Source organism: Sycon ciliatum, chromosome 9, assembly GCF_964019385.1.
Source record: "Sycon ciliatum chromosome 9, ocSycCili1.1, whole genome shotgun sequence".
In the NCBI taxonomy this organism is placed as follows: Eukaryota; Metazoa; Porifera; class Calcarea; order Leucosolenida; family Sycettidae; genus Sycon; species Sycon ciliatum.
This window is the reverse complement of record NC_088651.1, coordinates 1,181,512-1,206,755: the sequence shown is the minus strand read 5'-3', so window position 1 is coordinate 1,206,755 and position 25,244 is coordinate 1,181,512. Positions and strand designations below refer to the sequence as shown.

General features: G+C 47.2%; 1 protein-coding gene across 1 annotated transcript in view; it reads right to left on the bottom strand.

Moving 5' to 3' along the window:
• Positions 1-5,647: 5,647 nt before the first annotated feature.
• The window catches only part of LOC135825305 (transmembrane protein 131-like), a 21,074-nt gene continuing 1,477 nt past the window's right edge, over positions 5,648-25,244 (bottom strand). The window contains exons 2-12 of the mRNA XM_065338042.1: positions 22,114-22,194; positions 19,880-19,965; positions 18,396-18,523; positions 17,828-17,945; positions 16,630-17,037; positions 15,800-15,996; positions 15,137-15,261; positions 14,349-14,512; positions 13,633-13,732; positions 7,341-7,477; positions 5,648-6,067 (exon numbers count right to left, since the gene is read on the bottom strand). Of these exons, the coding sequence (XP_065194114.1) occupies positions 7,361-7,477; positions 13,633-13,732; positions 14,349-14,512; positions 15,137-15,261; positions 15,800-15,996; positions 16,630-17,037; positions 17,828-17,945; positions 18,396-18,523; positions 19,880-19,929 (1,407 nt within the window). The 5' untranslated portion in view covers positions 19,930-19,965; positions 22,114-22,194 and the 3' untranslated portion in view covers positions 5,648-6,067; positions 7,341-7,360. The remainder of the gene's footprint in view (positions 6,068-7,340; positions 7,478-13,632; positions 13,733-14,348; positions 14,513-15,136; positions 15,262-15,799; positions 15,997-16,629; positions 17,038-17,827; positions 17,946-18,395; positions 18,524-19,879; positions 19,966-22,113; positions 22,195-25,244) is intronic.

The window sequence follows — 25,244 nt, the reverse complement described above, 5'->3', positions numbered from 1 at the left end:
CCAAGGTAACGAGATAATACGCAGTCAGATAGTGCGACAACGAGTAACTTTTAGGTCCTTTTCTCTTTACATAATTTATACTACAATGTATTGACTCAACATCCGAGTTTCACGTTATTTTTGTTGATTTCAGGGCCCACATACTTCTGATTCATGTTATTTTGAAGATAAATCTGTCCCTCCAGGAAATCGCGATTCCACGGATGCAACAAATTTCGCGATTTTGGCCCAAACCCGCGGCTTTCTCCACTTTTCCCCCGCAATGCTTTCGTGTTGGTTTTTTTTGCAGACTCGACTCTTACTACTCCCGAGATAGTGGAGTAGATCAGGGAGTCGTCAAATACCATATTTGACGACTCCCTGGAGTAGATCTACAGATTACTGCCCAAATAGCGATTCTACAGCAACAAATTTGCAACAAATTTCGTGATTTGGCCTAAATCCGCAATTTTCTGGAAATAATCCCGCGAATTCCTGGCAAGTTCCACATCTTTCCGCACTTTTTCGCCGCATTTTTCGTTGTTTTCTGCCGCAATTTCTTGCGCAAGTTTTCGAGACTTTTTTCCGCAAATTATCCCGCAGGGACAGATAAATACGACACAAACACCTTACCGCTGAGACATACACCACCTACACTTACCTCCTTCCTATTCTTCACCTAACATATTCACACCAATATGATTGTTAACTTTCTCAGTGTCATTCGTTGTTGTCTTTATACATGTAGTTCAATAAGCTGTCCCTGCGGGAATTTGCGGAAAAAACTCTCGAAAACTTGCGCAAGAAATTGCGGCAGAAAGTAACAAAAAATGCGACGAAAAGGGCGGAATGATGCAGAACTTGCCAGGAATTCGCGGAATTATTTGCAGAAAATTGCGGATTTGGGCCAAATCACGAAATTTGTTGCATCGTATATCTACTCGGGAGTCGTACGGTGCAAATAACCTACAGGATCATGGAAAGAACTGCGTGAAAAGTGCATAAAAATGTGAGATAGTGCAGAAATTAACAAAAAACGCGGGAAATCGCGGATTTTGCTGAAAATCGCGGGTTTGGGCCAAAATCGCGAAATTTGTTGCATCCGTGGAATCGCGATTTCCTGGAGGGACAGAATAAGTACCTATGCAATGGATGATTTTGTCCTTCATTACTCTGATGTTGGGCCAGGCCCGAACATTTGGTGCAATGTTATTCTTAATTTGAATTTGAATCGCAGTGAACAAACCGTTTTTGGAGTTGAGAAGTGAAGTTTCCTAAAATTTAATGTATAAATACGAACCAATGAATCAATCAATCAACCCGTACAGAACAGCCTTCAGTCTCAGCTACAACTGATCTATGACACAGTTTTAATACTCTCCCCCACACAGTATTAATAGTGACATTTTGCCCTGGGCTTGCGCTCTGCTCCCTGAGAATGAGGGCTTTAGCTGAGTTGTTACCAGATTCGTATCAAAGCTGTCAACCAATCAATGAATCAATCAATCACCATGTACATGTAGAAGCAAACCATCCGCTTGGTTCCTTGACTGATTTCAACTGCATCCGGTTATCCAGCCATTCCAACTGCGCAGTTGACTTTGGGTAGCCAGTCACGTCAAAATAATTGAAACAGATCATACTGTACTGAGTGTAACTCATCGTGTTGTGTAGGACATGATGACAAGAAAAACTGTCTTTGAAACTCTTTCAAGAGAGTAGTTATTTAGTTACGTCGCGTCGACGTCATCGATGCGGTATGACGTAACTGAGCTCCTCAACTAAAAAAATCGTTTCAAAAACATTTGCAAGAAAGTGAAAAACGAAATCGTTCATTTTCATCCGAGCTGATGTGAAGTGAAAGAGATGGATGTGGCATGAATGAAACTCGTAGACCCTTTTGTTTATTATTTTAGTCAATGCACAATGAGAACTCTAGTTTGATCGGCTGCTGGATAGAGATGCTCGTGTCGCTGCTGTTTTAGACGATACGGAGTATGGGTAAAGTTCCATTCGAAAGAAAATTAATTTAGTGCTGTTTTTGAACGGAGCAAGACGCCCGAAATGCTTGGCAGGGCGAGCATTACGCTTGTCAGGTCGAGGCTGGTCTCATCGCATTGTGGCGCAGTGTTTACGCTACCACGGCGACGATGGACGGGCCAAGGAATCAGCGAGTCAGCACTGCCACTAGCATATCAGCAACAACAGCAGTTGCAACCGCAGCAGGCTGCTACTGGTTCGGTGATCGACATTCGAGCTGATGAGCAGGACTTGCAGTCCGGCCTAGAGGTGGCGGTGGATGCGGACGCGCCCACACCGCTCAGGGCGGCCGTCAGGGAGCTCATGCTGGATCTGAGAGACCGCACGGTGGAGCAGCGTGTAAACCTCATCGCCGAGATTGCGCACGGCACGCATACACGGTTCGATCGGCGCGTGCTCACAGACGGAGTACTAGCCGTGCTCAGCAAAGAGTTCTCGTTCAAATCGCTGAAGGCGTTCTCGGAGAACAAGATGGCGTTTGACGCGGCGCAGGCCACCAGTCCCGACATGTTCGGCCGGTTCGTCGCCACCGGTCTGCAGCGCATCTCCGAGCTGGGCGTGAGGGACGAGCGCAATCTCGCCGTGGCGCTGCAGATCTACTGCATCGGCGCGCGGCCCTCGAAGCCAGCCACCCGGGTCGTCATGGAGACGATGGCGGAGCGGCTGGCGCACAGTGTGGAGCGTGCGCGTCTGAGCACCGCGCTGGTGCGCACCTGCATGCGCTTTCTGGTGGCGGTGAGCCGCAGCGGCGAGCTGGCCAAGCACCGCGACGACTGGCGGCGCATGGTGACGGCCGTCGTCGACAAGATCGGCGACGGAGTGCCGCTGCTCGCTAGAGACGTCACACCGGCGGCGGTCGAGGCGGACACGGAGTTCGCCGTGGCCCTGACCAATCTGGGCATGCGCATCGAGCTGGTGCTGGAGCAGCTGTTGCGCCACCTGGAGAGCCACGTGTTTGTCGGGCGGCTGACCAGCGTTGCGCAGGTGGCGCGCCTGGTGCACTTTGCCGCCCGGATGGAGCTACCGGCCGATCGCATGATGATGGCGGTGGCTGAAAAGCTGGATAACGGTGCCGCCGCCGCCGACGAATCCGACCAGTGCCAGGCGTGGAACGTGGACGAGGCGTCGCTTCACGACCTCATCACACTCTGCTGGGCGTTCATGGCACGGAGATTCGAGGTGCCGGCGCGCCCGCTGGCGGCGCTGTGCGAGCGCCTGGAGGACGCGGTGCACGCGCAGCCGGCGTCGCTGCCGAGCGACTGCGTGGTGGAGCTCGCCCAGCTCACGCACCGGCTGCCGGAGAAGCCAGCCGCGCTGCCGCACGCCATCATCGTCACCCTGCTGCAGCGCTTCAAGCACGAGCAGCGGCTCGGCTACGAGCTGGGCAAGCGCTACCCGCTGCTGCGGGTTAACGAGGTGGTGGACTCCGGTTTCGTCGTGGCCGCCGCACTCGTCAGCCTGACCACTGGTGAGCTGCTACCGTGGCCGGAGAAGTTCCGCTGCTACATCCTGCGTTCGAATCATTTGAAGCTGTTGCCCGGACGACCGGTGGCGCTGCTCACCATGGCCAGTAACCAGACACTGGTAACCCAGGGTGGCGAGGTGGTGCCGGACGCGCTGCTCAATCGCCAGGCCGACGTGATGCGTCGCTACGGCTGGCTGGTTGCCACGGTGAACATGGTGGAAGTGCAACGTGGCGACGAGGCCTGTCTGAACGCGTGTCGCGAGGCGATGATCGGCGCGGTGCACATGCACCGCAAGGTGCAAACCGCCAGGTACCGCAAGAACGCCGCGTTCAGCCGCCAAAGCAAGGGGGCGTGAGAGTGTGTGCGTGCGCTCTGTGAACATTTGTGGAACATTTCCAGTTTGTCATCAGCCGGTTCTGATGAATCTGAACTTATTATTATAATTGTGCCCCCCCCCCCCCCTCTCTCTTCCTCCAGAAACACACATGTACACGCACGCATGCACGCACCACGCTTGATGTAGGATAGTTGTTGAGTAGCCAGGACTACAACCTCTTGCTTTTTTTGTTGTGCTAAAACACGCAGGCGCTAGGCGGTGGTACTATTCCAGCCCGTGGGGCATGTGCTGTTTGCTCGCTGATGATAATGAAAACGATGAAAAGTCGACGTGGAGACGAAAATCGTATTACAGTGGCCCCCTTTAAAATCCAGCTCCATTTGTGCTACCGGGATTCTGCCGTGTTAGGGAGCACGCTGGGTTAGCAAATGAGCCTTTATCCAAAAAAGGGGGCTTATGTCATTTCTTAGAAGCATTTTCAGTTATCGGTAGATCTACATGTACTGCTGTCATCTACCAGATCACTGTAAAAAACCTAAATCCAACATCTTCATCTATATTGTCACGTTGCGTGGTGATGTCCGCGGCATTCTTACCTTTTATAGCCCTAATATCACAGAGTTATGGGCGTTTGAATAAGTCACAATGAAGTGTATTTGACTCGCTTTATTTGTTTAAATGGAAAACTCATCTTATGCTGTTTTTTTCTTGATACCACCCCAAACCACAGTGTTGTGGCAAGTGAAATCCGACCCCAGCTCAGTGGGCGGTTTCGCAATGTAAACTGATGGCAAGTGAAATCCGACCCCAGCTCGGATCGGTTTTGCAATGTAAACCAGTGGCAACTGAAATCCGACCCCAGCTCGGTGATCGGTTTCACAATGTAAACCAGTGGCAACTAAAATCCGACCCCAGCTCTGTGCCCAGTTTCGCAATGTAAACCAGTGGCAACTGGAATCCGACCCAGCTCGGTGCTCGGTTTCGCAATGTAAACCAGTGGCAACTGAAATCCGACCCCAGCTCGGTGCTCGGTTTCACAATGTAAACCGGTGGCAAGTGAAATCCAACCACCTGAGCGGTGTGCTCACTTTCTGGCGGCCTCTATTTCGTACCAAGAGTCCATAACCCCAAGAGTGTGTGTGTGCAACTCTGTACATGGAGAGCAGCGCGGCAGAATTCCAACATTACGTCAAAAATTAGGTACACGCTCGTTGCTCTTGTGCTACTCCCTGGTTCCAAGCACCGCGGAAGGCGGAGTTTTGTGCCCCAGGGTTTAATATGGACTCTTGTTCGTAGTGTTACAATCCCATGCCGGGTCTGCGGTGTGAGGGCACCGCTCTGGGGGTCGGATTTCAGTTGCCAGCACTGTAGCTTCGGGTGGTACAACGGGTATGGAGCGCTTGGCCAATTGGTGCAAGACACGGCAAGTGCTTGTACTGTAGCGGACATGGAAATCCAGTCGATTGACCGGGGCCGGCGCCCTCAGCGTGTACAGAACGCTGCGTGCATGCAGTGCACATGTACGTTGATCCGATGCAACCAGCTAGCGCGCTGCAGGGCATAAATGCACGTGTGCATCGCTTATCCACAGCTGCATGGCCGGCGCCCTGGTGCCGCTAGACGTGCGACCGGATTTCCACGTCCACGACAGTAGAATCCACACTACGAGTGTAGCGCTACCAAAGAGAGACCGCTAGAATGGGTATTGCACTCGGGCACGAAAACCAGGGAGTCGTAAAATACCGGTATTTTACGACTCCCTGACGAAAACCAGGGGTCGGATTTCAGCTTCCACCAGCTAAAGTACATGAACCCCATTGTCGGATCTGGAAGCTCCAATCTGATTTACAGCTGCAATGTGCATGCCGAGCGTAAACTTATTTGTCGGTGACATAGTGACAAGCCGCAAAGAGACTGTGTTGAGGGACTCTAAAATAATGTAATTGGCTGCGACGGGGGCTGCGGATATTTCGAAAAGTTTATACGAGTACATATGAGATAAGATAAAATAAAATGAGCAGCCACCAGCCCCAGTACTACTGAACACAAGCTGTACTGACGTGCGTGGCAAACTGCTAGAAACCAGCACTAGCAACACATAGGAGGTGAGTAGAATTGAAGATATAATACGTCTCAGAGGACACGGAGGGGGGGGGGGGGGAGCCGGGATGGGATGTATACGGCCGGTGAGAATGTTCTTCGACGGCGACGTGGGAGCCGGCGACGAGAGCAGCAAGATGGAAGCCTGGGTGGAGAAGGGAAAAGAGGGCAAACCGAACACACAGCAGCTTATGTCAACCGTAGGGGAAAGGAGCTGCATCAGAAAGATTGGAGAAGAGTAAACAAAGTGTGGCATGGGAAATACGCCTGGTATGGGAACAAGCCAAGCATGGCAATCACATGGACCGTTTACAACTTGAGCATAAAGAATACCACACACACGCGCACATCATTTTGACGCCCATCGCCAGAGGCGAAGATAGCGATGCCACAGCAGAAGCCATAGCAGCTTATGCTGGGATTGCACCATTCAACAGCTTGCAAGGCTGAAGAATTGACCACCACTATTCAGCCTGGTCTACATCACACAGCTATGAAGTGACTTTTTCTGGTCAGTGAATCCCTACTTTTTGGTCTTTTTCATTTTTTTCCCGCGCACACATCACACCACATACTCCGGCATGCACTGGTTGTTGGCATCCACCCAGGAGAATGAAAGAAAAGTCAGGAGGAGTCTGAGAAAGAGAAGAAAGACGTGTGTGACCATAATCGTCGGGAATCGAACCCGCAACCTCTCGATTGGAAATCGCTGCACATACCACTGCGCCATATGGGACACAACACGGACACACACACACACGCACACACATACGCACCCAACCACTGGAAAGATTATGCATGAAGCAGCGGAGTGATAGCTCTGAACGCAGTGTGAGAGAGAGAGAGAAAGAATGTGTGTGTCTGTGTGTGTGTGTGTCTGTGTGTGTGTGTGTGTGAGAGAGAGAGAGAGAGAGAGAGAGAGAGAGAGAGAGAGAGAGAGAGAGAGAGAGAGAGAGAACGAGAGAGAGAGAGAGAGAGAGAGAGAGAGAGAGAGAGAGAGAGAGAGAGAGAGAGAGAGAGAGAGAGAGAGAGAGAGAGAGAGAGAGAGAGAGAGAGAGAGACAGAGAGACAGAGAGACAGAGAGACAGAGAGAGAGAGAGAGAGAGAGAGAGAGAGAGAGAGAGAGAGAGAGAGAGAGAGAGAGAGAGAGAGAGAGAGAGAGAGAGAGAGAGAGACAGACAGAGAGAGAGAGACAGAGAGAGAGACAGACAGACAGACAGACAGACAGACAGACAGACAGACAGACAGAGAGAGAGAGAGAGAGAGAGAGAGAGAGAGACAGACAGACAGACAGAGAGAGAGAGAGAGAGAGAGAGAGAGAAAGAGAGAGAGAGAGAGAGAGAGAGAGAGAGACGCAAACAGAGACAGACAGGGAGAGAGCAGAGACGGAGAGTCAAACAAGATCGCGGACGACTTACCAGTTACACCGGGCGACTACCTAGTTATCACTGAAGTACAAGTCATCTGAACTGCAGCTGTCGTACAGCGGTTCGGGGGGATCATCTTTGGCCAGGACTTTCACCAAGTCAGCAGCTCGCATAACGTCCTCTGCAGGCTGCATGCACACATCATAATAAAAATTAGTGTGTTACAGTTTCCTTTTTCGGAGTCACTAATTATGATGTAATGCACTAATTATGATGTAATGTACTAATTATGATGTAATGCACTAATTATGATGTAATGTACTAATTATGATGTAGGCCGAGACCAACGCATATGGCCGATTGGTTTGCAGGCCTGCCTGCGAATCATGAGGTCCCGAGTTCGAGACCCGCGCTGGTAGCAGGGAGCGTGTAAAGACTTTTTACGTGAGTAAAGACTTTTTATGCGTGGTGAACTGCGCCGACACCCACGGTCAACTGGGTACTCACAGCTCGGAGTGAGGGTTACAAGGATGCAGTTTACAGGGTTATGGGCCGTTACACGCCCGATTGGTTGAGAGACTCACCTACTCTCCCCTGACTCACTTGTGAGGTCTGCATTCGCCACTACAGTCCATTCATTGGAAACTGGCACCCTAACTTTTTGGTGTCACCCACCCATAGTTGTAGATATCGTGAAAACAACAGTACATCCTGCATTGTGTGACCCGTGCAATTACTCCTTGCCACATTTGAGGCCAGAAAAGTCCAAGAACAGGGAAATAGAAATTCAGCCAGGTTTTACTAAATTAGGACAGGTATGCCATGGCAAAATGTATGGAGAAGCAGATCCAAAACCCAGATTTTTGAGATTTAAAGTGGGTTTTTGATCCTCAATTCGGCCCAAACCCGACTTTCAAAAGCCAGCGGGCCAGTTTCCGATGAATGGACTGTAAGGTGTGCAAGGCATAGGCATAGTGGTGGCCTGCGGAAGCGAAGGCTAGTTTGTGTGTTTCTGAACATTCAAGCGATGCCAACGCGAATCCCGCGAATTATTATTATTATTATTATGATGTAGGCCCGCATTCCCGCCACTACGTGACGCTAAGTCCTCCTGGGGTTTGCCGCTCTCCGGTCCTCTTTCATCCCGTTCTCCCCTCTTTTTTTTGGGGGGGATTCTTTGTACTTCGTCTTTCTTGTTTTTCTTGTTCCTTTGTTTTTTGTAGGACAGATTTTTGGTGTACTGATTTCGGTTGTTGTTGTGTCTGACTCTATTCCCAATATTTAATTCTGTGGTTGGTTTTCCAACTCAAAAAAACAAAACAAAAAAATGATGTAATGCACTAATTATGATGTAATGTACTAATTATGATGTAATGCACTAATTATGATGTAATGTACTAATTATGATGTAATGCACTAATTATGATGTAATGTACTAATTATGATGTAATGTACTAATTATGATGTAATGCACTAATTATGATGTAATGCACTGTATGCGCATGCACACACACATCACCAAAGCATTGATATACCTCCACTGGGCTTCACTCTCGGCAGAACACCTCATTTCAGCACAAATGGATCAGGAACTTCATTCGGATCAGGAACTTCATTCCATTCAAGACAGTTTTGCTGTTGTATGTATAGATGACAGTGATAATGAGATGGATGATAATCAACTCCAAGACAGAGAGGATGCCCAAGTTAAATACGATAATCATAAGATGGGGGATCCCGAAGAACAACTCTCCAAGATTTGGGAACGTGCTAAAAATATTCGATCTTCACTACTTTGGCAAAGATGTCTTCAACAACTCGTCAAGCTTACACGACCTACGTGAAAGAAGCGAGAAGGCATACGAAGAGGTATTGGAAAAGATAGTCAAAGAATTCAAAGTCTTGGATCGGAAGGAGAAGATGTTAGCTACTGCTATCCAAAGATACCAAGGTCTACGGGATGAATGCAATCGAACAACGTTGGACATCCAAACCAATAGCAGCAATCCGGATATACTCCTAAAGCTATCCTCCTTGTTGAAGTCGCGGCAGAAGGAACTACAACGAGTGGAAAAAGAAAGAGATAAGATCGTGGAAAAGAAGAATTCATCAGAAGTGACATGTTTGTGTCATGCTTATATACGCAGACGACATCGACTTCTTGAGTGTATCTCAAGCCTGTCTAAGGGACCTGGAGTGTATCTCAAGCCTGGCTAAGGGACCTGGAGCCTGTTGCCTGACACGCACTGCAACAGTGGAGCCTAGGCATGAGTCCGGACAAAACAGAACGCACGACTCTCATCCGAAGAGAAGATCGCATTGAGGAGGAATGGAGTATGACAAGGAAACTTGGTTCGCTACTGGGGGACTGTGAGGACGTCGCCCGCAGGAAGCAACTGGCAGCAGCAGCATTTGCATCTTTGTGGTCACTCTGGAAGAGAGGATCCATCATCAGCGAGAAGCGGAGAATCAGATTGTACAAGGCACTTGTACTTCCTATTCTCCTGTATAACTCTAGCACTTGGGCACTGACCAAGTCCGTACTGGAGCAGCTGGATGCGTTTCATCGGCGGCAGCTCAAATCACTGATCCAAGTAAAATGGCCGCAGAAAATCTCCAATGTGGCCCTTTACCAGCGCTGCAGCGTAGCGCCTCTGAGCCGTGGTGTGAAGAGGGCGAGGTGGCGTTTGCTGGGCCACATTCTTCGTTTGCCAGATGAGTGTCCAGCAAGAATGGCAATGGAGTACTACTTCAAAGACAAGGATGCCAAGAAATGGAGGGGCCGACCCCGCACCACTATCCAGTTGGTTCTATCAGCCGATCTGAAGATGTCCGGCAATGGTCAACTCGATAACCTGCACGACCTACAGCGCCTGCACCAGATTGCGCAGGACCGCGACAGCTGGAAGGAGTTGTACAGTGCCCTGTAGTGCAAGGCCTATGCGTGCTTCAAGGTGGTTCTGCCCGTAACTACATTATCATACCATCTACAGTCAGAAGATTAACTATTACAGGAACAAACGGAATTATTACATGCACAGCACTGTTCAATGCTATTTCCACGTGCAGGACTATTTAGTCACTGCCTTGCGTGCAGTCTTTACCCTTGTCACACCGTGTTGATCTTTTTGGAAACTATTCTTTATCACGTAGCTCAACATCATCAAACCATTATCCCCTTAGGGGCCGTCCGTAATTATCCATCTTTTTCACGAAGAGAAAAAGTTTCGTTTATGGGTGGGTGGGTTGAGGACAGTTTCGTTTTGAAAATTATTGATAGCTGAAGCATCAATCCATTCTAGTTGTCAAGTCAATATATTTTTCGTTGAAGGGGGTGTGGGTGGGTGGGTGGGGGAGGGTCATAACTAAAACTTTTTCGTTCCGTGAATATTATCGATAATGCCGGATGGCCCCTTACTTTAATCTATCCGGCACGAGCGAACCTGTGGGTGGACCTAATTGGATCCACCGACTTGAACGCGGCAGTGCTTTTAATAATAATGATCCTTTTGTCTCTTTGTGTCTGTGGGTATGTGTGTGCATGTGTGTGCATGTGTGTGTACATGTGTGATATGATCAAGAGTACATAACCCCCCAGAGTGTGCAACGCCGATCCAGCTCTGCATAGGGTCTTGGTCGAGCGGAATCGGATCTTCTGATGTCATGCGTACACTCCACACCAGTGCAAGGCCGGTCTCGAGGCAGGGCACCATTGTTTTTGATCCAAGAGTACCCGCGACTCCCCGGGTTCCCTTCAGATTTGTACGGTATTATGACGCAAAGATCCGATTCTGCTCGACCAAGACCCTATGCAGAGCTGGATCAGGCGTTGCACACTCTGGGGGGTTATGTACTCTTGATATGATGTATATTGGAGGGTAGGGGGTATACAGTAATGCTATCACTGATTGAAAAATTCCTTGTGTAGTGTAAAGATGGATTTTGACCTGAGCAAACTCACTATCACCTATGATGGGAAGAACCTCAAGAATGAGAAACAACTCCGATAGATTCTCCAAAAATTAGGACAAAGACAGAATCGGGAACTTCTCAAGAAACGGATCCGGAAGAATTGGAAGAGGTATCCGATTGTCACACCACCGTTCACAGTCTCAAAGTCAGTACCAAAAGGGATTCTGAAATCGTTCATCTATGAACCGAAAGAGAATCATCCAGATCTGTATATATTCTATGACAGTATCAACATCCCACTGAGAACATTGATACAGAAAGAACTGAAAAATCTCAAAGGCGTGAAAGTCAGTCTGACATTACAAGTAGAAATGGAGAAAGGAGATGACATAACAACCACAGACACACCATACTTCAGGAGTGGACCAATGACAGTCACAACATCTCATGAGATTGATGACGGCATTCGAACGACACACTCACAAATTCATACTTGTAGAAATATCGATAGGTGGACACAGAATGGATCAAACTGGCACATCAATCACATCACCAGATTTTATGTTGATGTAGCAGCATATCAGCCAATGAGAGGTAAATCCTACATTGATTTACCGAGCGAACTCAAGAAAAAGAAGACAATCATCAATGTCAAGAATACGGATGATAAATGCCTGATGTGGGCACTGCTCTCAGCTCTGTATCCAGCAAAGAAAAATGACAACCGGGGGGTAACTCAGTATACAGAATATAGCAACAAACTTGATCTGTTCGGAATCGATTTTCCAACACCACTGAGTCAAATTTCCAAAGTCGAGAAGCAAAACAACCTAGCTATCAATGTCTTTGGGCATGAGCCTATGAGGAAACCGTGATCTATCCACTACTGCTGACAAAGAAAAGAGGTGAGAAAGTGATCAACACCTTTAATACTTTACCAAGAAGGAGAACTGAATCACTACTGTTGGATCAAAGATTTCAGTAGATTGTGCTACGATCAGTCAAAACACAAAGCCAGAAAATTCTTCTGCACAAGATGTCTCCAACCACACAACACAGAGAAATCCCTGAGCAACCATCAGGAGTATTGTGATAATGTCACTGGATTATCAGCACATATGGTACTACCAGGACCGGATGACGATGGAAATCAACCAACACTGAAGTTTATCAATCATCACAAAATGCTACAATGCCCTTATTTCATCTATGCTGACACTGAGGCACTGGTCAAGAAAATTGATGGAGTGAAACGCAAACAAACTACCCAGGATACTACGCAGCATGTTGCTTGTACTTCAAGTAGTTTCGGTTACGTTGTCGTACGTTCTGACGGAGTGATGACAAGTCAGTGTTTCTACCCGGGTGATGATGCTATGGATGTATTCTTTGATAAACTCAAAGATGAGGAGAAGAAAATCCAATCAGCACTCAATAATCCAACACCGGTGGACCTCACTAAAGGATCAAGAAAAATTGTTCAGAGAGACAGAAGACTGCTGGATTTGTAAAAAGAAACTTGGTGTTAATAGAGTCCGTGATCACGACCACATCACTGGCGATTTCCGCGGTGCTGCACACAATGACTGTAACATCAAACTGAGAATTTATCCCTACAAGCAGCACATCCCTGTGGTTTTTCACAACTTGAAAGGATATGACAGTCACCATCTCATCGGAGCAATTGGAAAGACAGATGTTGAGACCGTCACATACACAGATAAGGATGCAGAAGAATAAACCAGGACAGGCAAGCAACCCTGCTACTGAAGTATATTAAGTTTGCCTCTAGCCCCGTCCTATCAAACTAGTCTTCAACCCTGCTACCTCAAACTAAGTGTATTACTTGCCTCTAACCCTGCTCCATGGCATTCTGCCTCTAGCCCTGTCCCACGACTAGGCCTAGCCCAAATTTGCCGGCAATTCTTCCAGCAAAACATCGAAATTTCCCACAAAAAGAAATTGCCAGCAAATTCCGAGCAAAATATCGAAATTTACAGAGGATCCGGGTGTGTTTTGGCAATTTTATTCTAATTTCTTTGGTTTCATTGGGCCAACGTCGTGCTGAAATAGCTCGTGCAGGTTGTCAGGGGTACATAAATTTGAAATCATGCTACAAAATCCGTAATACATGTACTCACACCATCATCAGTTTTGCTTTCCTCATCAGAGTCACCATCCACTTTTACCAAAGTAGACGGTTCATTCGAAGCTATTTTTGCCACAAAGCAGGAGCAAAATGGAGCAAAATATGGAAAGTGCTTGGGCAAAATTTGCCGGCAAAATATCGAAGCGCCCCGAGCAAATTTGGGCTAGGCCTACCCATGACTCCCCGTCCCATGACTCCCTGTCACATGACTCCCTGTCACATGACACTTTGCCTCCAACCCTGTCACATCACACAGGATACAACAGAACGGCAGCAGCTAACCTTTTTAGCTTCTTCTTTCTTTACAAAATTCACATTCTTCGTCAGCCGCCTTCCCGAGGTACCGGACTGCACTTTGCGAATGTAGCGATCCGTCACAACACTAGAGGCAACAAATCACACATAGTGATGCGTGTACACACACACACACACCCATACGCATGCACACGCACGCACGCACGCACACACACACACACACACACACACACACACACACACACACACACATGTACGCACACACATACGCACACACACACACACACACACACACACACACACACACACACACACACACACACGCATGCACCCACACATGCGCGCGCGTGCACACACACACACACACACACACACACATTAGAACATCTTGAACATGGTCACCCCAGGGGGAGACAAGACATACATATCTTACACACCGGTGTCTTCTAATGCATAAACAGTACTGAATAAGTACAAAGTTTCGTTTGGAATTAACTTTCGCTATATTCGTTAGGGGGCACGAAATAACTAACGTTTATACCAAAACTAAAGTGAGCCCCCTTCTGAACGTTCGGGGTGACAGACCTCGACCGAAAACGAAATTTAGTACGTATAAACGAACCTGCTGGTGGAATGATCTAACGAAAGATTTCGTGAACGAAAATTTTTCTTATACAGTACATGAATTACCATTAAATTTTACAATCAAACCCCGTCACATACCACTGCAACTAGTTACTTACGCCTGTGTGGGGCGCGTCAGGAAGTGTGAGGTTGTGTACTTGTCCGCATCAATAGCATCATCGTCATCCTCACTGTTGTTGCTTCGTTCTTCACCAGAATCGGGGATAGCATGCAGGTCGTCGTTGTTGCTGTCGGAATCCGCCAGTGACAGCCTGCGATTGACCTGGACACACACGCACACACATGCACACACAGACACACACACACACATACACACACACACACATACATGCATGCAAGGGCACACACACACACACCAACACAGACGCACACACCAACACAGACGCACACACCAACACAGGCGTACACACTCACACTCATACTCACGCCCATCGCTGAAGCGATGATAGCGAACAAACTATGTTAGACATAGCAACTTGTGCTGGGATTACACTATTCGAACAGCTTGCAAGGCTGATGAATTGACCGCCACTAAATTTAGCGTGGTCTACACCACACAGCTTGTTGAAATGGCTTTTCTGGACAGTGAATGATGCAGAATCCTTATTCTCATTTTTCATTTCTTACACACACATCACACCACATACTCCGGCATGCACTGGCTGTTGGTAACCGCCCAGGAGAATGAAAGAAGAGCTAGGAGAATGAGAAAGAGAAGAAAGACGTGTGCAATCATAATCGTCGGGAATCTAACCCGCAACCTCTCGATTGGAAATCGCCTGCACATACCACTGAACCATATGGGACACACACACGCACACACACGCACACACACGCACGCACACACACACGCACACACACACACGCATGTGCATGCGGTGCTTACCTTGACCTTCTTGGGTTTTCGTGCATCGAAATAGTCATCCTTGTAGTTTTCACTCTCCTGCTGCAGGATTTGACGTAATTGTTCTTTTCTTTTCAGGGTCCCGGGAGCTGCAGTGAGGACTGGACCTGAGGGAGAGGACAGGAACAGGGAGAGAGTGAAAGGGGAGAGAGAGAGAGAGAGAGAGAGAGAGAGAGGCATTGAGAAATGAGTGAGAATCGTTACCCTTGGCACATGTGAACCGGTCAATTTTAGGAAATCGTTATATTTGCGGCATGTTAGAATATTGGCTTTTACAATATACACGAGCTTTGTGCAAGAGAAGACAGTATGTGCTATCTCTCAATCCGTGTGCATACCTGTGTGTGTGTGTATGTGTGTGTGTGTGTGTGTGTGTGTGTGTGTGTGTGTGTGTGTGTGTGTGTGTGTGTGTGTGTGTGTGTGTGTGTGTGTGTGTTCATAGCTGTGTGGTGTAGACCAGGCTGAATAGTGGCGGTCAATTCTTCAGCCTTGCAAGCTGTTGAATGGTGCAATCCCAGCAGAAGTTGCTATATCTTCTGCTGTAGCATCGCTATCGGGCGTCAAATGGTCAAATGGTGTGCGTGTGAGTGTGTGTGTGTGTGTGTGTGCGCGGGTGCGTGTGTGCTATCTCTCAATCAACCTCACCAAGGGGCTTTTGCTCTTTGCTCGTCGTTGTCGTCGCCGCCACTGTTGCTTTCGTCTTCTTCGCCTTTGGGGCTCTGATTCGGTAGCGAGACGTATCCTGGTGGTGAAGTTGGCAGGCGGTTGGAGAACGGCTGCGCACACACTTGGCAACTCGGCGCCAATAGTGTGATTTATGTGGCGGAATTTCCGACATGGCCCTGTTCCATGGAGAAACATCAGCATCAGCAGCAGCATCAGCACATGTGTGAGATCTTTGAAGTCAGATTCACACCCACACATGCTACCCCCCCCCTTCCCACCCTCAAACACACGCACACCACCTGAATTCTTCTATCGCTAAAAATCAATTCATTATTCTCAACCTTCACTGAAGAGAGACCTACCCGAAGAGACCTATAGTGGTCGAAATAGCGCTGTACGGAGGAAAAACTATTAGTCAGTGTCTCCAACTTGGAGTCATGTTGAGAGAGAGAGAGAGAGAGAGAGAGAGAGAGAGAGAGAGAGAGAGAGAGAGAGAGAGAGAGAGAGAGAGAGAGAGAGAGAGAGAGAGAGAGGGAGAGAGAGAGGGAGAGAGAGAGAGAGAGAGAGAGAGAGAGAGAGAGAGAGAGAGGGAGAGAGAGAGAGAGAGAGAGAGAGAGAGAGAGAGAGGGAGAGAGAGAGAGAGAGAGAGAGAGAGAGAGAGAGAGGGAGAGAGAGAGAGAGAGAGAGAGAGCGTGTTTGGTGGAGGTGCAATTACTTTATTGTTAAAAATCAATGGTCGCTAAACCGTGGAAAACATCAAATTGCTAAAATATAGCTGGCCAAGGTTTAGCGGTTTACAGTGTAGCTACCTGTCAATCCGCTCGTCCTCCGACACTGTCCAGGCGCCGCCATCCTCGTCCGCGGCGGCCACGGCGTCAGAGTCCTCGGAAGACAGGACACGTGCACGCTTCTTCACTGGATGCGAGGGCGGCAAGAGATGGGCTTGCGAGAAGACGTGTGTGGGCTTAGGCGGTGGTGGCGGCGAGACATGAGTTTGGAACACGGACGTGGCGGACTTCGACGGTGACGAGAGATGGGTACGCGAGAAGACGGAGGTGGGTTTTAGCGGCGAGACGATTCGCTGCTGCGGGTTGTGCGTGGCCTTGCGTGATCGCTGTAGCACGGGAGAGGAGAAGGAACGTCTGGAGTGAGGCGGTGGTGACGATACTGATGTTGATTCTGTGCTCCCTCTCGTCCTCGTTCCACCATCGGAGCTTCTTCAATACCATATCATAGCAAAAATAAAAATAAAGATAGAAAAGGCACACACGTGCACACACGTACACACACACACACACACATGCATGCACACGCACACACGCGCACACACACACACGTGCGCACACATACACAAACACACAAACACACACACGGTGAAGAATAATGTCAGTGCTACAAGAAAGAACCCAATTTACACTTAAGTCAAGAGGAAAAAACTCCACGAAAATTCTAGAGATGGTTTAACCATAGCGACCTCGTCACAACACTAGGTGAAGCTCTTGATAACTCTAATTTCAGAAATTTTCGGTGCGAAGGCAAAAGGCCAGGTTTAATAGGTGAACAGAAATTTTCGGTACATAGAAGCAGTTCCCTATTGGATTATGTGCGTGTTAGTGTTTATTCGGTGTATTGAAATTTTAGGTATGAAACAGACGCACCGAAAGTACCGAAAATAAAAGTACACCGAAAATTTGTGAAACTACAGTATTTCAATCGTACGTGTACTGTTGCATGAAGTTCTGTGTGGCAGCTACAGGTCTACCCTCGGTAGTACGACATCGGTTGCAACTTACAAGAAAAACCTCATTATTAAAGTAGGCAATGATCATGGATTGATCCCCTGGTGCACGAAACGCGTACATTCGCGTCCGGACAGTAGATAATACTGGTTATAAGACACACAATTTGAACCCCCCCCCCCCCCCCCCGGGTTTATCTACTAACCAGGGTAGACCTGTACCTGTACTGAGGAAGCAACAGAACTGACTGTATCACTATGGGCCTCACCTGGAACGTGACGAGCTTTTCCTTGCGCTGAGAAGGTGCTCCGACACGGTGTTGAGCAAATGTTTCCAAGTCCGCGGGAACTTGTGCAAGAAAAGCTTTGCAATTCTCTTCGGCCAGCCTACAGCACAAACACAAACACAAACACAAACAGACAGACATACACACACACACACACACACACACACACACACACACACACACACACACACACACACACACAAACACACACAGACACGCAGCTTTTTAGGTGATGATAGTGATGCAGCAGCCATAGCAACTTGTGCTGGGATTGCACCATTCAACAGCCTGCAGGGCTGAATAATTGGCTGCCGCTTTTCAGCCTGGTCTACACCGCACAGCAATTTGTGGTTTTCACACGCACACACACACACACACACACACACACACACGCATACACACACACACACACACAAACACACAAGCACGCACACACACACAAAGACACACACACACACACACAAAGACACACACACACACACACACACACAAAGACACACGCGCGCACACACACACACACACAAAGACACGCACACACAGGCGTGCATACCTTCGGCCATGACAGCCTTTTGGTTAGCCGAGCCTTCCAACACAACATAGCGTCCAGAGGTGGTACACAGGGTGTTGCCATCCACACGATCTGCGATGAACTTTGTTGTAACCGAGTTGCCAGAGTTCCTGAAAGAAGCAATCACACATGTCCCCCACACATCGTTAAACACGCACTCCTACCTTCCTTCACGGGTACCGCTTTGCTTGACATTCATCCCTCATCTTTAGACTTTTTAAAGCAGTGTGCATGCAATAACCCCCTCTCCCCCCCCCCCCCCCCCTTCCCCATTCATCATACACATTACACATTACACATCACTGCTAGGGTTTATCGGGTGTTAGCGGCCGTCGTGAGTTCCCTTCGGGAACGGATACGATAATTTACTTTTTTTACTTTACTGCATGTTATCCCTATGTGTTCTGCAATGCTTACATGTACACACACCCATTGAATTCTATACTTTGGAATTCTCATTTTCAGATGGAGAGCCAAGGTTTAATTTATATAAAGAGAAAGACCAGGGAACTACAAGTTACGCTATACTGTCCACTAACACCACCAGTTACTAAACAATCAGCTCATGCGATAACATTGCACGACACTGACCGACGGTACTGACGTTCTACAACTAACTGGCTAACAGCTCTAGCACATCTTGGATGCGCACTCCAACAGCCTTCCAACTTGGGAGGTTCTAAGTTATAGAAATAACATAAGGAGGGGAAGGTGAGCGAAAACCAAGAAAAGCACGAGCTGGGAATGTGGCTTTGCGTTCCTGAATCGTGGTTTGACCGTATTGTCCAATGGTCTTGCCAGTATCGTCATCGACATGCATGAACATCCGCCAACGTCCTTCACAGCTGAGACTTTCAGCTCGTGCTTATCTTGGTTGCGCTCACCTTCCCCTCCTTATGTTATTTCTATAACTTAGAACCTTCCAAGTTGGAAGGCTGTTGGAGTGCGCATCCAAGATGTGCTAGAGCTGTTAGCCAGTTAGTTGTAGAACGTCAGTACCGTCGGTCAGTGTCGTGCAATGTTATCGCATGAGCTGATTGTTTAGTAACTGGTGGTGTTAGTGGACAGTATAGCGTAACTTGTAGTTCCTTGGTCTTTCTCTTTGTATAAATTCTCATTACTTTTTATGATTCTTTTTAATATTTCCTTCTCTCATAATAATGTTATTCGTTCTTAGTAGGAACCGGAGGTTTTTTCCTCTGGTGAGAAGGCAGAATTGCCTGTGCTTTAAACAAATTCAAATAAAAGAAACAAACAAAACCTCGTCTATCCGGGCAGCAGTTCGGGACCGGGCAGTTTTGACTGTACATCCACTCACACACACACACTCGCTCACTCATGCACGCATGATCCTGGCGGCGACTGTCAATTTTTTCTTCAGACTTTTCCCGTTGGCGTCTTTCCCTCGAACCAGTGAATAAATATACGCCGGATATTTGTTGACTTTCAGTAAGGCAATCACTTACAGGTCTACTCCCTTGATGAGAGGATGAAGCTTGCCCTTGTACAACCTCATATGGCAGTACCAATCTGAGACCACTGTTATCTTGCTCTGAACACACACATACACACACGTACACACACACAAAGAAAAAAAACACAAAAAGTGGCAATGCTGCAGAGATTCGCCCTCATATCGTCAAAACTCACCTTGCGAGATTGGGCCCAGGCCAGACTAGAATGTACAGAGAGAACAGGAATCTGACGTGAGCAGCTATCTGTCAAGCTTGAGGTAATCACTGATCAATATTGCCTGCACGTGCACACTGTAACAGTCAATTGGGAGGTATTCTAGATATTATTTGAGCTCAATACACCACACCACCACATTGAGCTGATGAGCTCAGGAGGAGCGAAACAGCTGTCTGGAGGGTCATTGTCAATATCAATCTATATACCGGAATTGTCCTCGCTGTGGTGATGGTGATGTGAGTGCAGAGTTTGGATCGGCCAAGAGCGCAATGTGGTGGTGTGGTGTATTGGATTCCATAATGGCCGGGTTGTCGTTACTTCTTCTCAATTATTTGAGCTGCCACATGTATCCTATTCTTTTTTGGAGAAGAGAGAAAAGCCTCTCGGACGGGCAAAACTCAGAAAACAATGTTGCACAATCATGTACAGTCTGTATCGGCTATAGCGTACCCTTTTGATTTCCGTGATTTTATCACTATAACCGATGCATCACTATATGCGATACGATCGATTTTTTCTTCTTTTTTCGATCGACACATGAAAGGCAAGGACATACTTCCAGCATGGCGTTTTGACAAATGAGCATGCTGCATAGTTGACAGTGCCCGCATTTCCATAAAAAAATTCTGTTATGTACATGGACATGTATCACTATAAAAATAAGCAACGTGAAGAAAGTAAAAAAATAGGGCCTTTGATATTGTTGCTACAGTCATGTATTTTAAAGTTATCACTATAGCCGATAATAATATAGTGTGTTACGCATGTTTTGATTCTTTGTTGCCATCATAATATTCGATATAATATATCGGCTACAGTGATATTGGTACGAAATATCAAAAGCAAAACGTATTTTGTCCAGTACAAATATCACTATAACCAATATTATCGGATGTAATGATTATGATATTATCATAATCATTACATCCGATAATATTGGTTATAGTGATATTTTTACTGGATAAAATACGTTTTGCTTTTGATATTTCGTACCAATATCACTGTAGCCGATATATTCTTATATCCGGTCACTCTATAGCCGATACAGACTGTACACATGGATGTCAAAACTATGTCAAAACTAAAAATATGTTTTTTTTAGAGCGAACAGCGACGGATGTACTGTAAAGAAAAATCTATCCTACTGTACGTGAGTACTTCCTCCGCGTCATTAAAATTGTCGCTTCGCACATCGCAATGTTTGTGACTTGGCTCGTCTTAGTCAGACTGTCGGAATCGCTGTTTTCTGTGTTCGAACATTGGTGCGACCCTTTCTGCGCAATGCCTACTTGTTACTGAAGCCGTGGTGGTTTCGGACCTTGTCGGAGCTCTCTTCCGCACCAAGCAAATTCATCGCGCTCCGCACTATTCCGCCCCAGAGCGCATATCGCTTTTCTGGAGTTCGTGCTGTCCCACATCACTCCTTGGGCGTTTATCAAGACTGAAAGCTCCGGTATAAGAATCCTGGTATCTCTCCTGAATATGAAATGCTGAAGTTGACGATGGCAAGTAGAAAGTGTTCTCAAATTCCTAAAATGCGCTACTTGTGGCGCATGTTGCTGCGAAGGTAGCAGGTCTGAAAACACCAACAAAATCAGCGAAGCGCTTGCCAAGGAAAGAAGGTGCGGAACTGCTTACCCTATCCCGCTGGGAGGTCGTTACAGTGTACTTGAAAAATGCTAGCTTGCCTTCATCGCCAGCCACCTGGAGGCATGGATCATTTGAAAACGAAGTTTCTTGACCTGAATTTGAACGCGCGTCTTATTCAGCATATTGAGTGCTGAAGGGTCTGCCTCAAACTCTGATGAGTATGTCGATCTTAGCTGCAAGTGAAGCGAAGCGGGAGGTCACAAACTAAAGCTTGGTCCGTCGACAATGCTCTGCCTCAATTTCTAGCTGATTTCTTTGCCCTTCAAGTGGAAAAAATAAATTCGAAGAATCGCTCTGGGAAGCGACAATTTTAATGACGCGGAGGAAGTACTACATCTGCTATAACAGCATAACTTACCTCTGCCTTGTCCCGGTCTCCACTCGTAGCTGAGACACTGGAGGTATTTTCTTCTGATGTACTGGAGGGCGCAAAGTTCCGCTGTGTACAAACACAAACGCGCGCGCGCGCGCACACACACACACACACACACACACACACACACACACACACACACACACACACATCCATACACATACAAACATGTACGCACATGCACAAAACTAAGGGGTCAAACTGGAGCTTTCCAGCTTTCGGAATCCAGTACGGAATGCCTTTTCTGATACCAGCACACACACACATACATGTTGTGACGGGACTGGACTTAGAGGTCGTTTTTCCCATTTCCTTTGGCTTTCGAATGTCGCTGTGTCATAATTTTAATCTCTTTCTGCATGCTCTGTATTATGATCCTCAAATGGATTGGACTCAGGTGGAGAGCCAAGGATTAATTTATAGAAGAACAAATTGTTTCGTAGCTGGTGGTGTTAGTGGACACTATAGTGTAACTTGTAGTTCCTTGGTCCTTTTTGTTCTTCTCAAATGGATAAACGTTTCCATTGCCGAAGCGGAAGCTATTTCCCAAGACAGGGAAGCTTGGCTCGGCATTGTGAATCAATGTACTAACTTATCATGCTAAAAAAATATCTGCGCTTACTTGAATATCCTTTTGGTAAATAACATTCTGTACTTAATATTATATTCCTCATGCCTAGGCTCACGGTGGAATTGAGGTAGTTTTTCCCTGCAATAACAGAATGAAGAAGGTGTGTATGTCATGTGTTTCTCGTTTTTTCTAACTCTTTTGCCGACAGATGCGTTAGCCCCATGGGTGATCTCACCCATGGGGTACATGCGAGCTGTTATTATTATTATTCCCGTAGCTATGCAGAAGACGTTACTTCAGTAACGTCTGGCGCTAGCCAGGGTCCACACAGCTTTAATTTGGTGTTTGTTTGTGTGTTTGTTTGTTTGTGTCACGCCTGGCGCTATCCGTATCTGACGGCAAAAAAGCATAGGATGTTATAAATTTTTCAATTCTCCTTTTTTTCAGGCATATCCTGGGATTCGAACCCGCACTATCGCCCTACATGCATTCCCCCATACACTTCGCATTCATACCCATTCTTCCAAGTTGCTTCACGTTATTATCTTGCGTTTGAAAGCCCTATTTGAATATTGCGGGCAGCTGTATGTGGCCAGCTGTGTTTGATGGTACGGTACGGGACGGGAGACGGCGTCGTATTACCCTCGATCGTACCTGTCCCGTACCTATCCCCTACCGTACCGTGCCATCAAAGACGGCTGGCCATAATGCATATTCAAATAGGGCTTTCAAATGCAAGATCACAATGTGAAACAACTTGGAAGAATTAGTATGTATGCGAACTTTGATTGCGAAGTGTATCGGGGGATGCATGCAGGGCGCGCGATAGTGCGGGTTTGAATCCCAGGTTATGTCTTAAAAAAAAAGAATTTTTTAAAGAATTTATAACATCCCTATGCTTTTTTTTGTCTAGGTAATCAAGGCAAAAAGCATAGCGTAGGGCCCTGAGCTTCCAAGCTCTCTCGTTATTATTAAATGGATTAGTCATGTATCACGAACAGCTAGCCTGTGGCTATGTACTGTAAAACGACAAACTTTCGCGGCGGCTAAATTTAGCGTTTTGGCAAACTGGACCAGTTAGCGGCGATTAATTTTAGCGATTTTTACCTTCCACCGAAAATCAAAGCAGTACAACACTAAAATCTACGCAACAGCAAGCTGGCCAAACGCTCCAAGAAGTTCAACAACACTCTTCACAACACTGAGACATTCTCCAGTCGATCATTTTATTCTCTTCTGGTTCAAGTCGCCGTACTCCAACGTCAACTAATGTTTCAACGGTTACTTGCAAGACTGGTGTTGGTACGTAACCCGTCGTTGCAACAGCCGCGCGATTTGGTTGGACAAAGCCGGCCGTGCAAGCATAGATCAGCGCTGTGAATGTATAGTCAGTGCAGTGAGTGATGCATGCGCATGTACTGTACAGATCTGTGGCGCAAAACGATCGATCATCGACGCATCGCATAGTACGTAATAGTACAACATTTCATATTCGCGAGTCAAACTTTCGCGATTCGACCCTGCTCGCGAAAGTCGCGAAAGTTAATCGCTCGCGAAAGTTAATCGCTCGCGAAAGTTTGTCGTTTTACAGTACTCTACAATCTAAACTCGGATACTGAGCCAGTAATAAAATGTAAAAAAGAGAAGAAACACTTTCTGACCGTTTATCATCTTGTTGCAGTCGTGGATAGTTGCTGCATAACTCGTTCTCATGTGTTTTTTTCTCTTTTTTACTCTACAATCTATTCACCTTTAGGAACACACCTCATTTGATTGCTAACTCCACATCCTTAATCTAACTCTAGCTCATACACCATACTCCGAATACAGCAGGGAGTCGAATGTGACTCCCTCCATTGCAGCAGTATTGCGGAAAATAAGAAGCTGGCCAACGACGAGGGTTCCCCTCAGATCTTGGTTAGTCCAGAAAGAAGGCGTTTGATTTGCAATGTCGAGTGAGTTAGAATTCTACCTGTTACACATGTACAGGTTTTGCTTAGGTTCTAGCTAGGTTTCGGTTAGGTTTTGCACTTTTCAGACAGGTTTCTCACCAATCACAGCACAGAGATCTGTTGTGGTCAAACCCATTTCACGCAGCGCAGGAATTGTTCGCTGGGACTGGGGTGAGAATTGTTACGGATGGTTGCATTTATCTTGGTGGCGCCCTTGGGTCTGAGAGATTCCTGCACACATTTGTATCGGGTAAGGTTGATAAGTGGGTTCGCCAAGTCGAGCACCTTTCCGAACTCGCCACTACTCAGCCACATGCTGCATACACTGTGCTTGTGCGCAGCATTATTTCGCGCTGGCGTTATTGCCTTCGGGCCGTAAATTGCTCTCCCGACCTATTTACTAGATTGGATGATGCAATTAATAATTCCCTGCTGCTTCTCCCAACACGCAATCATACGGTGTTGGAGAGGATGCAGGTGAGGAGGATGGTGATGATTGGCCGCCGCCACGACCTCCTGTGACAGCGCCATCTCACGGAGCTCGCAGCCTCATCAGCAATGCAGTCACGGAGTGTCGCAGGCGCCTGCAGAAT